At 28.9% G+C, this 14,868-nt stretch overlaps 1 protein-coding gene across 4 annotated transcripts; it reads left to right on the top strand.

Annotated features, from left to right (window-relative positions):
* The first annotated feature begins 5,966 nt into the window (after positions 1 to 5,966).
* On the top strand, positions 5,967 to 12,271 carry LOC105636140 (PH, RCC1 and FYVE domains-containing protein 1). 4 transcript variants are annotated; one of them, XM_012219321.4, is made up of 9 exons: positions 5,967 to 6,424; positions 6,998 to 7,084; positions 7,513 to 7,602; positions 7,705 to 7,791; positions 7,920 to 8,114; positions 8,371 to 10,386; positions 11,019 to 11,165; positions 11,240 to 11,634; positions 11,862 to 12,271. In XM_012219321.4, exons 1-9 carry the CDS (start codon positions 6,374 to 6,376, stop codon positions 11,980 to 11,982), a joined length of 3,189 nt encoding a protein of 1,062 aa, XP_012074711.1. In that variant the 5' UTR covers positions 5,967 to 6,373; the 3' UTR covers positions 11,983 to 12,271. The 4 variants fall into 4 exon arrangements, with proteins under 4 accessions (XP_012074711.1, XP_020535787.1, XP_089576663.1 ...); XM_020680128.3 differs by lacking the exon at positions 5,967 to 6,424 and adding an exon at positions 6,522 to 6,645; XM_089720537.1 differs by lacking the exon at positions 5,967 to 6,424 and adding an exon at positions 6,869 to 6,887.
* Positions 12,272 to 14,868: the final 2,597 nt, after the last annotated feature.

Below are 14,868 nucleotides of genomic sequence, written 5' to 3'. Positions count from 1 at the left end.
TCTTTTCATAATTGATTAGGACAATATTGGCTTCTTCTTGTTTTCCAGTAACCAGTTAAATGTTTTTTGATTCATTCTGGTGGAATGGTTAGGTTTTCAAAAGCATATTATAATAATAATAATAATAATAATAAATAATAGTTTGATGTGGCAAGATAAAAACAATTACATAATTTAGCCGTTTTCTTTGACAATTAGCAAGAAATAATCTTAAAAGCAAGTACTAGTCATGTGCTATGTTTATGTTGCATTGAATGAAGATAACTGAAATGAATTTAGGAGTGAGAGGATTATTGTGTTAGGTAATCTTGCATTTCCATATTAACTTAAACAATTTTACTAATTATTTTTCTATAATTGTCATAGACGCACTTTTTTGCCTTAAATGTAATATATATAGACATGCCTTTAATCATAAAAATCAGTATCTAGGTTTAGGTCCACTATATACTTAACAAGTGTATCTTTATCCAAGTTAACTAACGACTAAGTGCCAATTATATGAGAATAATATTCACAAGGCTATAAGTACTAATTAAATCATGAAAAAGAAAGTGCAAATGTGGTTCTGCATGCATTGCATGGTCCCCCCCAACCAGAATTATTCACAAAAATTTAATTTTTTTTTAGAGAACACATTCAAAGTATATATTTTTTTTTCATATAGTTAATTGTTGTTTAAAATTATTTTCCTAAATAAATGGTCATTTAAAAATGCTGATACTTATTTTTTTCTAGTAAAAAAAATTTATATTTTTATAATTTTTTAGCCAATTTTAATAAAATTGTAGGATGCATATACTTGGAGTATGCAAGTTCTTCCAATAATTGTAATAACCAATAACTACAATGACAAAAGAAATAATCAATTAGCAGCTAGCAAAACTACCGATTAAACCGAATCAGTTTAGTCACGTTACTCACAAAGAAGTTAGGTTGTCGATTTAAACATAAATTTTTATTAGTTTGACTTGATTTTATAAAATAATTTACTAGACTTACTCTCTATTTGAATAGAGGTATTTTTTTGAACGAATCAAAATAGTTGAGAAAAATAGCTGTAGAAAATAATTTTACCTTATTTAGAAAAAAAAAGAAAAATAATAGCGTAGATAGAACTTCTCCGCTTGGTAGAGAAAATAATAGTGGAACGTTGAGATTTCTCTAATTTTTAAGCAATTATCCAAACATAAGGGTGAAAAATAACAATGGAAAGAAAATTAATAATTCATTATTATTATTTTTATTCATTGTTTCCATTTCTCTTCTTCCCAAACACAATGTTAAAATCGATTAAATTTAACCGAACTGGTTCGATACAGACGTCAATTTCATGTCTGAAATTTTCAATTTGCTTTTTCCACGTTGGTTCGGTTTTAATTGTACAAACTATTTGCTTACCCTTGCAATCAATGGTATATGTAAATTGTAACTACCCATGAATTTACAATTGCATGCAATAAAATGCAGTTGCTATGAGAGATCTTAAAATGTTCAGAAAGTATATTTTCTGAAGATAAAAATGTAGTAATAAAATATTTCTTTTTTTCCAACTTAAATCTTGTACTGTAATACAGCTAGTCAAACATTGAACATTTGAACTACCAGTCTGAAAGTAATAATTCTATTTTATTTTATTTTCATATTTTAATAAATTCAGTGTTAAAAATTTGAATTGGACCAAGAAAACTAACTAAATTGCAAGAAGGTCCTACATTGGTGTCAGAGAAAAACGGAAGAAAGCTGACTTCTTGGCACCTACATATGAAAGGTATAGCATTAGGAACAAGTGGATGAACTGTTTTCAGTTCGATAAATCTGCTATAAAAAACAAGTTTTGACATCAGAAGCAACTCTCTGGGTTGCTGTCTTGCATTTTCTGTTTGCAACAATTTTTGGGTCATTGGTCCTCTAGTGTCTATGTGACACTATACATTATACGACTATTTGGTATTTCTATCTCCTCAGTTCAGTTTCTCACATGGATTTTCTAGTAAACATGTTCCCTTTGAACATATTTTGAGGAGGTAAAATGGATGATAAAAATCTCTTCTTTAATTACAGGTCTTGAGCTGGAGCCGATTTAAAAGGCAGCGCTTTGTCCACCTTCATAGGTCTGCTTTGTCTACCTTCATAGGTCTGTTTGGCTCGAATTTGAATTAATCGGGTTAGTGAATTTTAGATATTAAATGGTTAAAACAAAAATAATAATAATAATAATACATGCCTTCAAATTCTAAAGAATAATACAAACACACGAAGCTACTGGACAAATACCGTGGAAAAGCAAACTACAAATACTCTGACGAAGTATTTAAAAAACAAACTACAATATTCAGATATGTTCCGATTCTTGGAAGGGAGAAACAGATCTTGACCTTGTCGCTTTATTATGGCCATCTGTAGAGTTTAAGCCTCTTCTCATTTTAGCCACATTTTTATTTTTAAATATAAATAACAATTTCCAAAATTTTTTAACTTTTGTAAACATAGCCTTATATTTAAACTTCGATTTTTCAAATAATTGCTATTTGGATATGAATAATAGTTACTATTTAAACTTGTTTTATTTTATAAAAATTCTTTATCATGACAAGATTCCAAAAAAGATATAGCAAATTTATATATTAATGCAAATTAATTTTAAAATACTAAAAATTATGGTTATGAAAAATTTCAAATGAATGAATTAAAAATTTTATAATTGGACAAGTGTCAATATATTTAAAAGATCATATGAATGTCCTTTTTCTTTTTTTGAAATGTTATGGAAGTCCTTCTTAATGTGGAAAATAGTTGAAAAAATAATAATAATCTTATAATAAAAATAAATTAAATGTAATACATAAGTTTTCAATTTATTAAGGAAATATAGTAGAAATTTATCAATTGCCAAAAAAGAAAAAAAAATTATATGCACTACAAACAATCACGTGACTGAGCTTCAATTTCAGTATGGAATCAGGTCCATGTGGATTCAATTTGGTCTAACTTTTATAAAAACCGAATAAAATTGAGGCCGCTAAAGAATCGGTTCTTTGAAAATCGGTTGTTAGAGAAGCTGTTGTCGGAATAACTGGGAATAGAATATCCTAGGAATGAATCCAATGCTGTTTTTAAAATCAAACTATATATAAATAAACATTAAACCTCTGTTACATAATACTTGTCAAATTTCATGTTCATTGAGAAAATCATTAATTTACTTAATTTATAATAAATTATTGATTAAATTGACTATATTATCCTTAATTTAACATTAATTTTCTAAGAAAATTATCAAATTAAAGTAATAATTATTGGTCATATACAAAAGGTAAACATAAAAAAAATAATACTCCTTGAAACCACAAATATGACAAGTATTTTAGAATAAACTATTTGGTTTATTTTCATTGGTTGGGCTTCTAAGAGCATTCACAAAAAAGAAAAAAAAATTTATGAAATAATAAAATAAAAAATAACAAATTTTCTCAAAGTAAGGATTATAGATATATGGCTCTTATAATAATTACTACTTCTATTCCATAATACTTGCCACATTTAAAATTTCACGTCCCTTGAGAAAATAATTAAATTTATCTAAATTACAATAAATTATTGAGTATGTTGACTATATTATCCTTAATTTAATACTAATTCTCTAAGAAAATCATTAAATTAATACTAATTCTCTAAGAAAATCATTAAATTGAAGTAATAATTATTAGTCATATACAAAGGATAAATATGAAAAAAAATATTTATTACTCCTTAAAACTACAGATGTGACAATTATTTTGGAACAAACTATTTTTTCAAATGTGACAAGTATCATGGAATGAAGATAGTAATATAATAATCATTATTTTAGAGCATCATTTATAATTTTGGTTTTTTTTTTTTTACTTTTATTAAAATTTATAAGCATATAATTAATTTTATGATTATTTTTCTTTTAATGTTTTTCAAAAAAATAAAATTTTTTCCATGTATTAAATAGTTTGCTAATATAACGTGTTATAATATCATAATTTTATTGTTTGATAGTATAAGATAATAAAATTCATTTGTTACTTACATCAAACATTTTTATCTCTCTCTCTTATTGTTAATAAAAAGGACAGAAGTGGAAAGAGAAGAAGGTGAAAAGAATTTGAAGAGCCAATAGCAAAGTTAATTGGTTATTAGGTGGCTTAATTGTTGAACCAAAATTATTCAATGCACATAAATACTTCTTCCGTTATATAAAAATTTCCATTTTAGGTGCTCTTTTTATATATAAAATTTTGTCTAATTCAGTAACTCTGAGAACAATGCTAATGTGAAAAATTTATATGCTAATGTGAAAAGTCTATATTATTCTTGTTTTAATCATTTGTGAAGCTTTTAGTGTGAGAGATTCTCAAGATAGTGACAAACAAATTTATTCACATTAAATGAACATTTAATGTGAATAAATTTTGGAGAATGGATTTTTTTACATCAATCTCCATTGTAAAACAAATGTGCTCATATAGGTTATATGAGCACTAATTAAAATGGAGTTTGAATGGAAAGAGAACACAAAATTTTCAAGTTGACCACATTGAAAAAAATTCTTACGGATTGTGCCGAATATTTAAAAAATTGCGCAATATTTAAAATATATTTTTAATAATTAAAGGCAGTTGAAAAATTAAATGAACAAAGATTTTCATATTTTCATACAACTTTCTCAATAAATGACAAAAAATGAATTTCTTTCCGCAGTTCGAACGTAAATTTCATTTTTGCAATTGTTTGTATTCCCTTCATTCCAACAAAACATTTAAACCTCATTAAAACTTGAAACATAATTTAAGGCAAGTATTAATATTAGAGGAGGAATAAATGATATATTAAGGGTAAATTAAAAAAAAATAAATAAAAAATAATTGGTTAAACTACTTTCTTAATCTTGATGAAAAATTAGTTGTTCTTATTTAAAAATAATGGAGTAACGATATAAGGAATTTCAACTGCATTCAACAATTAATGCATCCACCTCTACTCCTCTAATTATGCTTTATATTCCTTAATCAATGCTAATTAAAATTTCAATTATCCAAAATTAATGGACTATTCCCTTGTTGTTTTCTTTTTTATTTTTTTTCTCTTTTCTAACTAACCACTAGCAGTATCATTACTGTAACTGATAAAAAAACAAGTAAAAGAAAACAATAAGAGACAAAGGAAAGGACAAAAATCTGACTGACGACTATTTGGTTTTGATCCACAAATCGAATCGAACCATTTTAATCCAGAAATTTAGCTTGATTGTTTGGAAATTTGGTTGGGTTGGATTTCTAAAATTCTTAATTTTCACTTATTTTGGTTTAGATGGGATTCAACTAAATTGAACCGGAAAATTCTATTACTTTATTTTGGTTATTTTGATTCTATTATCTCAACTCGTTTCAGGTCAAAAATAATTTTTTAGCTAAATTAAAAACTAAAAATAATAAACCAGATTTGGTTCGATAATATAGAAATATGATTAGTTTGGTTTTTGATAAAAAATTTAATTATTTTAATTTTAATTTTTTTTAACCTAAATCAAATCGAACAAAAAAATTTAATACTTGAATGTCTATTTTTTAAAATGTAATACCCTCTTCTATCTATATTTGTTTGAACTTATGATTTTATTTCCTTTTTTAGAAGATAATAATAATCTTTATAATTTCATACGTTACCCATATTTGATCTGCATCTGAATAAAGAAATATACTATTATTAGTATTAATTAAATTTAAATATGTACCTCAATCTTAAACATTATTTGTTTACTAAAAAAATTTCTGAAATTAAAAAAATTCTTTTAAGAAAATACCTCAAACAATAATTATGAAAAGAAAAGAATACATTAAAAAAATAAAATAAAACCTCTCGTGTTCTTGTGTACACGTGCACATGGGTTTAGTTTGCTTATTAAACCTCTTTTATGTCTGTCCCTGTCCTCTAATTTCTCTGTGTACACGACTTACAAGGTGAGCGAAAACAGTAATGGAAGAAGAAACAGATTCATAAGAAAGAGAGAAGAGAACCCAAGAAGAGGAAATCATTAAATAGAGTAAACCAAAAAAAAAAAAAAAAAATACAATAAAAGAAAAGGAAACCCCTTTATATTTTATTGCATATAGCAGTACTTGTTATTGCAGAAGTACTCTGCAGCAGAGCAGAGAAGCCATTCTTGTTTTAGTTTCAATTCTCTCGCTCTTTCTCCCCGTCGTACAAATTCTTGTGTAACAGTTACTTGAGGTTCCCTTTTAGGATACCACCCTCCTTCTCATTCTGCTTTCTTTGTCTCCTCAGTCTTCACTCAAATATTCTCTCTCTCCCTCTCTGCAATGTTTCTTGCTTGAAGCCAAAAATGGTTGAAGAATCTTTACAAGTAGTGCCCTTCGACAGAACTATTGAACAGGTCTCTCTCTCCGTCTGCGCATATATTTCTCTTGCATTTTTGTTCTGTTTTCTCTTGAAGTGTTTTCTTGTTTGTTTATTCGTTTTCATTTTTCTGGGTTATCAATGTACTTCTTGTTAGTGTAAATTGAGTGATCAATCACTTTCTTATACTTTAACTTTTTTAAAATAGAAATTCTAAGTGAACTTTGCTTTGTTGGGTTTTATTTATTCTGATGAAAAGTAAGTAACTTTTTCAAGATCATTTTTAGTTTGTTGTTTTATGTTCTTCTTTCTTTTAATGAATAAATTTAAACACTGACATTGTGTTTTCTAATAGGATCCTCTTAGTGTTTCTTATTTTCTATTTGAGATGCTTCTTATAATTCAGTTTTTTGTTAATGTAATATAATTTTCATGTTTTCTTTTATATTGGATTTCTTTCTAAGTTCAGAGTTTCAGTTGTCACTTTGATTTAGTTCTTGGTCAGTAAAGTTTTCTTTTTTCCTTTCTTCTATATTTGTCATTTATTTATTCATTTCATTATATGGTTTTCATGGGAGACTTGCTAAATTTATGTTTAATGGCTTTGCAGGCAATTTTGGCTTTGAAGAAAGGTGCCTACCTTTTGAAGTATGGAAGAAGAGGGAAGCCCAAATTCTGTCCTTTTAGGCTGTCTACGGTAGCTAAATTTAAATTCAAAAAATAGACAAAATAAAGAAAACAATTTATGATAACATATGTGAGAAATTAATTACAGGCTTCTGTTCATCTTCTTTAGCTTTCATTATTGTCTTAAGTGGTCCATGCTTAGTATGCTTCTCTGAAAAAACTTCTGATATCTCCTGGAAATTAACTGGGTCTGAATTTACATTTTTGGAGCTAATAATTAGTCCTATGGACATAATTATTTGATTACTGCTGTTGAATTTTGTGCCCTTTAATGTATAAAGATATTGATTTGACTGTAGTTATTGCAACTTTTGTTCCAAATTTCAGGTTGAACATGAAAGTAGATTGTCTTAATTGAGTGTCAATTGCCGTTTTTTTGATTTCTTTTTGCTGTTTTGTTATCAAAAAGGAAATGTTTAATTTGATTTTATTTTTCAGGATGAGAAATATTTGATATGGTATTCTGGACAGCAGGAAAAGCAATTGAAATTAAGCTCAGTTATGAAGATTAGTACTGGCCAGAAGACTGTACGTAAACTAAGGATCTTTTTTAGTATTAAATTAAATTTTTAATGCATTTTTTTTATTGATTTTGTTAATGACTTGAAATGTCAATTCCACTTGTCACAGATAAATTTTCGAAGGCAACCTCAACCAGATAAGGAGCATCAGTCATTTTCACTAATTTATGCTAACGGTGAACGCTCACTGGATTTGGTAACTTATATTGAATGTTTTTTTTGTGCACATTTGAGCAATCTTGCATGTTATATAACCTTTCATTTTTCATTTCTTCATCAAAGATTAATGGTTTTGTTATTTTTCTATTGTTATCTTTAACATAGATATGCAAGGACAAAGCGCAGGCTGATTCTTGGTTTATAGGCTTAAAAGCTGTGGTATCAAGGTCTCACCATTCTCGGCCTTTTACCGGTCTCAGGAACCACAGAGCAGCACAAAGTTGTGTCAACAGTCCAGCTGGTTATATAAGAAGAAAGCATAATTTGGGAATTCTGGAGGATCCCACTGATTTTTCTCAGGTTTTAAATATCTTACTTTTGTAGATCCTTAATAGAGATAAAATATTTAATATCAGTTTATGCAATTTTTTAAGCGGTGGACTATTGTTTGACTTAGATAAATGCTTTTCCTTTTTGTTTAGTGTTGAGTCATAAATGCTTCATCAACCACCTTATTTATGTTTTTATTTTTCACTGCCGCTGATGTTTTTACAAGTTACTTATTATGAAATAGTTTGATTTTTTTTTTTTTTTTTTTTTGTTTAATATCTTGAAGGTGCGCAGCTTATGTGGAAGTCCTACTCAGTCACTTTCCAAGAGGTGCTTTTCTGATTCTTCTGATAGCTTTTGTTTCTCAGAATCAAGTCTTCCACCGGTGCAGAATGCGGTGGATGTGTTAGTTCCAAAGTCACCATACATTGGACCAAATCTCAAGAAATGTGGAAAAGATATGTCCCATAGGTTTGTTGCTCCAACTTATGGATCTCCACAGATAGAAAATAATGACATCCTAAGGGATATTCTGATCTGGGGGGAAGGTGTGGAAGGAGGAAACATAGGAGGGATGGTTCAGCGGCTCAGTAACCAGAGTGGGACGCAAGTTGATGCATTAATGCCAAAATTATTGGAATCTACTGTGATGCTTGATGTTCGAAATATATCCTTAGGAAGGAAACATGCTGCATTAATCACCAAAAGAGGTGAAGTGTTCTGCTGGGGTGAAGGAAGTGGTGGAAAGCTTGGACATAAAGTTAACATGGATGTGAGCTATCCAAGAGTTGTTGAATCTTTGGAAGGTGTTTATATAAAATCTGTAGCCTGTGGTGAATATCAATCATGTGCTATTACACATTCTGGGGAACTATATACATGGGGTGACAACACATATGGTGCTAATTTAGTTGATGAAGGGACAACCAGAAGCCAGTGGTTACCATATAAAGTTTCGGGTCCTCTTGATGGTATAACTATATTGAAAGCTGCTTGTGGGGAATGGCACGTAGCAACTATATCTTCCTCTGGGCAGTTGTTTACGTATGGAGATGGAACTTTTGGTGCTCTTGGGCATGGGAATCTTCAAAGTGTTTATCAGCCTAAAGAAGTTGAATCTCTAAAAGGCTTATGGGTAAAATCTGTTGCTTGCGGGTCATGGCATACTGCTGCTATTGTGGATATTAGTGCTGATCGCTTCAAGTTTAATGCTGTTGCTGGGAAACTATTTACATGGGGAGATGGTGATAAAGGAAGACTTGGGCATGTTGATATGGAAAAAAGACTTGTACCAACATGTGTTGGACAACTTTTGGAGTATGATTTTGTTCAAGTTTCTTGTGGAAGAATGCTCACTGTTGCACTTACTAATACTGGTAACGTCTACACTATTGGAAGCTCAGTGCACGGCCAGTTAGGGAATCCACAGACGAAGGATAAATCAATCACTGTAGTTGAAGGTAAGCTAAGAGGAGAATTCGTTAAGGAGATATCATCAGGATCATATCATGTTGCTGCCTTGACAGCTGAGGGAAATGTATATACTTGGGGGAAAGGTGCAAATGGACAGTTAGGATTAGGAAATGTCGAAGATAGGAACTTGCCAACTTTAGTTGAGGCTTTGAGAGAAAGGAAAGTTGAAAGTGTAGCCTGTGGATCAAATTTAACTGCTGTAATTTGTTTGCACAAGTCCATTACTGTTACTGATCAATCAGCTTGTAGTGGTTGTAGAATGCCTTTTGGACTTACTAGGAAGAAACATAACTGTTATAACTGTGGTCTTCTTTTCTGCCATACATGTAGTAGCAAGAAAGTTATAAATGCATCTTTGGCTCCAAATAAAAGTAAACCTTCTCGCGTCTGCGATTCTTGTTTTAACCATCTGCAGAAGGCTACACTTTCTGGTAGAATACTGAAGCAGGAAAATTGCAGTCCAAAACAGCATTTAGCTGCATATAATATATTATCTGATGAGAAAGAGGGTTGCGGAGAAGCAACTACGCCGGGAAGTCATCAACAGTCAGCCAGCCAATCATATAATCTTGATAGCCAAGCTGGTCAGGCGAAGACTCCTAAAAACCATGGGGAAAAGCTGCATCATTTAGAAACTGTATCCCCTTCAGTTCCATTGCCAAGATGGGGGCAAGTTTCATGCCCTATTGTCTTTGAGTCATACCATAGCAACAAATCTTTCCCTCTGGTAGATTCAAGATCTATTGTTTTCAGTAGTGTAAGTATGGATGAAGAAATGCTTGAGGCAAACAAGAAGCTTGCTGAAGAAGTTGATAGACTAGGAGCAGAGGTAATAACTTCTTATGGTTTAGCTTCAAAATTCAGGTTACTTTCGCTGATGAATTGTTCTGCTTTCATTGTGCTGCTATTGTCTCTTCTTCGTTGGGCACAAACAACTTTAGGGATATCCTTGATGATTGGTTAACTTAAAGAATAAAGTAAGACCATAATATAATTTGATTCTGAGTTAAGTGGTCACTGTTGCAATTTATCCCCAAAATGTCTAACCAACTTCTGTTGGCAAAGGAAAAAAATTCATTTTCGACTACTATTTTCTGTTGTCAAATACTCAAAACTTTGCCATTCTTCTGAGTAGATGTTTTTGAAATTGTCTTAAGTTATTTGTCCAGATTACATGGTATTTACTAAATATGGAAAATTTTCGGCTGTTGCTTTCATCTAAAATCATGCTGTCTGTAGAGCTTTTATGTTTGTCTGTCTATGTTCCGGCCTCTCTTGATATGCTTATTTTTCTTCCATGGAAAAACTGGGTTTGATATTGTACTATTGCTCGTAATGTTTCTCTTTAGCATTCTCAGCTTCAATATTCTTTTACTATTATTTTAGTTGTCTTGTATGTTTCAAGTTTATTCTGTAAGAAAAATGCTTATACTCGGAAGATTTCCTTTTTATTTGATGTAGGTTAGGAGCCTCGAGATGCAGTCTAAAATCCGAAGCCAGAAGATTCAAGAATGCCAAGAAACTATAGAGAAAACTTGGTCAATAGCCAGAGAGGAAGCAGCCAAGCGCAAAGCAGCTAATGATATTATAAAAGCTTTGGCATTACGGGTAATGAAATTCGGCTATGTTGTATAGCTTTGACAGTCTTGAACTAAGCACTAATTGATAATTAATGTTTGCAGCTTCATGCAATGTCGGACAAAATATCTACTGGAACAGAAGCAAAAGGTGGAAATGATCTGAATAGTTCTCCGAACACGCCTGCATGCACTAATAGTCCTACTCTAGCGAGTCCGCGGCTTGCATTTGCTTCATTACATTTGCCTCCTGAAGTTAAAGTACCAAAGGCCAGACAAATAGATAGTTTATCAAGTTCTCCAATTGTATTCTCTAATACGTTAAAATCTATGGACATTGCCAAATCAGAGGATGATTCTCATGTCACAAAAACCGACTCTAGGCAAAATGGAACTAGAGGGTCGAGGCTTGAATGGGTTGAACAATATGAACCTGGTGTATATATAACATTTACGATTCTGCCAGGTGGCCAAAAGGGATTAAAGCGAGTCCGATTCAGGTAATTCTGTTATTAATATTAACTTTCTTCTATGTTTCCATTGGTTTGACATGAAAATCTTTAGACCTTTGTTTGGTATAAATGAACTCTATTGAATTTTATGGAATGCTTAAAAAAGATTATCAGTTGTAGATAAATTTTGTACTTCAAATTCATTTATATAAAAGGAGGGGTTAGGCCAAAACAAATATTAGCTAATAATTCTTATATTTCATGGTGTTTTGCAGCCGAAAAAAATTTGCAGAGAGAGAAGCGGAGCTGTGGTGGGAGGAGAATCAAGTTACAGTATACCAGAAATATGGCATTGAAGGATATGTAAACTCGAACCATAGTCAGAAAATGATCTAACTTTTTTTGAGTTACCCTATATGGTATTCAAATTGGTTCTTACTTGCAGGAAAAATGGAAATCTTCATTGTCCTTGAAAAGCTCTATGCTTGTTCATAAAGTTGGTCTCAATTGCCTAAGGCACGTGCATATAGTTTTATTATCAATAAAAACAAAAAAAAAAAAAAGTCCTCTCTGATTCTCCCATTTTTGTATGGATGTTCTTATAAGGTTACAGAATTGTCAAAAAAAAAAAAAAAAAAAAAAAAAAAAAAAAAAAAAAAAAAAAAAAAAAAGAAGAAGAAGAGAATTTGTGTTGGTAACTTTCAAATCCTTTTTCCATTAATTAGTAGTATGGATTGATGGAATGTAAAATTCATGGATTTAACAAGAACCATGAAATGTAGAATCCATAATGCAATTCGACATTTTATTTTTTGGTCATAAAATACAATGTATGGATATTACTGGAATTAAAATATATATATATATATCTATATATAACTTTTGATATGGAATTTTCACGTTCCTATAAACTAATAGAATTGAGGCAATGATATATTTTATCAATTTCATGAATTCTGGCTTATTTTTCACAATCAAATGAAGAAATTTAATAAATTCGTAGAAAGTATAAATTAAATCGCTCAAATTCCGTCGCTCAGAAATTTGGGCTTTTGAATATTGACAGGAGGCCCAAAGGCCCAAGAAATAATAAAATTTCAATATTTTAGGACCCAAATATATTATTTATTTATTATTATTTTTTTAAGAATGATTTTAAGATTCGATATTTTTTCATGGTTCGAATTATTTAGATCTAAGCTTTACAAGTTTTTAGAGCAAATTTCAAGGTCCGTAATAGCTAAGAATTAGCATTCGATATTTGCTCTAAGTTACTTGTAAAGCTTAGATCTAAATAATTATTTAACACAATCAGATTTCAATTTTTATGCGTACTTTATTCATGATTCATTAGTAATAATAAATAATTATTTATTTATAATATTTGTAATAAAATTATTTTCGAATACATATAAAAACAATATAATTTTTTAATCAATTTTCTTATTTGTTTAATATATAAAAATATTTATCCGAAATAATAAAAAATAATAAAAAATATTAGTAATAATAAATCAAATCATTAAATAATCTTAGGATTAAGTACAATTAGTATTCACTTTCCTAGTGTTTTTTCTCCAATAAAGTAGAAATTTGAGATTAATATAGAAAAAGGCAAAGAACATCATCTAGACGTTATAAAGTTTTCTTTTATTAAATTTTTATATAAAAATATTTAAAGAAACTATCAAACATTTAGATTATTGAGCTAATAGCTTAGTTCATATATTTTCCAATTTGAGATTCTTCCAATTCCATTCTAAAAAATATTTTAGAATTTAAAACATTGCGTTCCATTCTATTTTTTTTAATGGAAAATTTTATTCCATTAATATTCAGTTTAAAATTTTAGAATTCAAAATTTTTTACCTTTAAAAATTTTCAAACTCATTGATTAGTCATTTTATTTATTTAAACGAAATGTAAAAAATATTAAAACGATAATTTAATTATTGACAAAAGAAAAAATCTTAAATCCAAATGCATAAATATAATTTAAATCGCAATTTAAAAAATATAAAAAAAATAAAAAAAGTTAATAATTCAGCCTTCAGTAAAGGAAATACTACAAATCTAAATCCCAAATTAATAGAATTAAAATCATAGTCTAAAAAGTAATGAATTACCAAATAAGACAATCATACAATCCCAACATAATAATAGACTAAAATAAGTAAATTGTTATAATGTATGAATTATCTAACTAAACAATAAGGGTGTTACGTATAATAGGATTGTTGTTCCCTGAAAAATATTTATATTTAATATATTTGAAATATAAATAAAAATTTTAAAATAAAAGTTTGGGAAATAAATTGTAATATATATATATTTTTTTCAATTACATTCCCTATTTTATATACAAATTTCTAAAAAATTATATTGCATTTTGAATCCCATGTCTCGAAATTCTATTTCAAATTAAAATTTCGGTTTAAAAATAAAATATACCAAATCAAATTGTACTCCTACTTCTTCAACTGGTTTGGTTTACTTGAATTAGTAACTCCAATTCTTTTTTTTTTTGACATTTAATAGTAACTCCAATTCTTGAACTAATCTAATATTCTTTTTGTATTATTTAGTTTAAAGAATTTTTTCATATATATAGTTAAAGCGAATTATTATTTAGTCTCTTAACTATATACTAGTTCGAGCTTTTATTTTCAGAATTGAACCATATATATATAGTCTTTTGGTTCTATTATCATTTACATTACTTAATTCATTCGATTATTTTTTTCATTTATAATGAATGCACATACTAGTTACGTGGCATATAAAAGTGTCTGAAAAATAATTTAATCTTTCGATCGTGTTCAAATATACTGATAAATAGACATATCTATATCGAGTGATTGAAATCCGATAAAATCTTATTAGCCAAATTATGATACATGTTTGAATATTATAAAGAGTCATCATCGACTATCTAGAAAACTCCATTTCTTTACAAAATATCTAAGTTGTTTCATAAGAACATTTATTACTCTATAAAATATCTCCCTTATTTTAGAAAAATTTACAAATATCTATTAATAATATTCCTCTGGAAAAATCTTTGTAATTATTGACTAAAACTTATAATAGAGATTATTCTTACTGCACCTATAAATATGGCCAATGTTTAGTGTGTAGTATGGTAATTAAGGTGTGTAGTAATGTGAAGAGAGAGTGAAAGGAGAAGAATTTGTGTGATTGAGAAAGAAATTGTGTCTATACGAGTATGATTGAGAGTCAGCGAGGAAAAATAAGTATCGCGTATAAATTTTTTATAAAATT

This window comes from Jatropha curcas, chromosome 4 (genome assembly GCF_041381405.1).
Source record: "Jatropha curcas cultivar XTBG-Jc1 chromosome 4, XTBG_Jcur_1.0, whole genome shotgun sequence".
Lineage (NCBI taxonomy): Eukaryota > Viridiplantae > Streptophyta > Magnoliopsida > Malpighiales > Euphorbiaceae > Jatropha > Jatropha curcas.
Note: the sequence above shows the minus strand (reverse complement) of the source record. Positions and strands in the feature narration are given on the sequence as shown.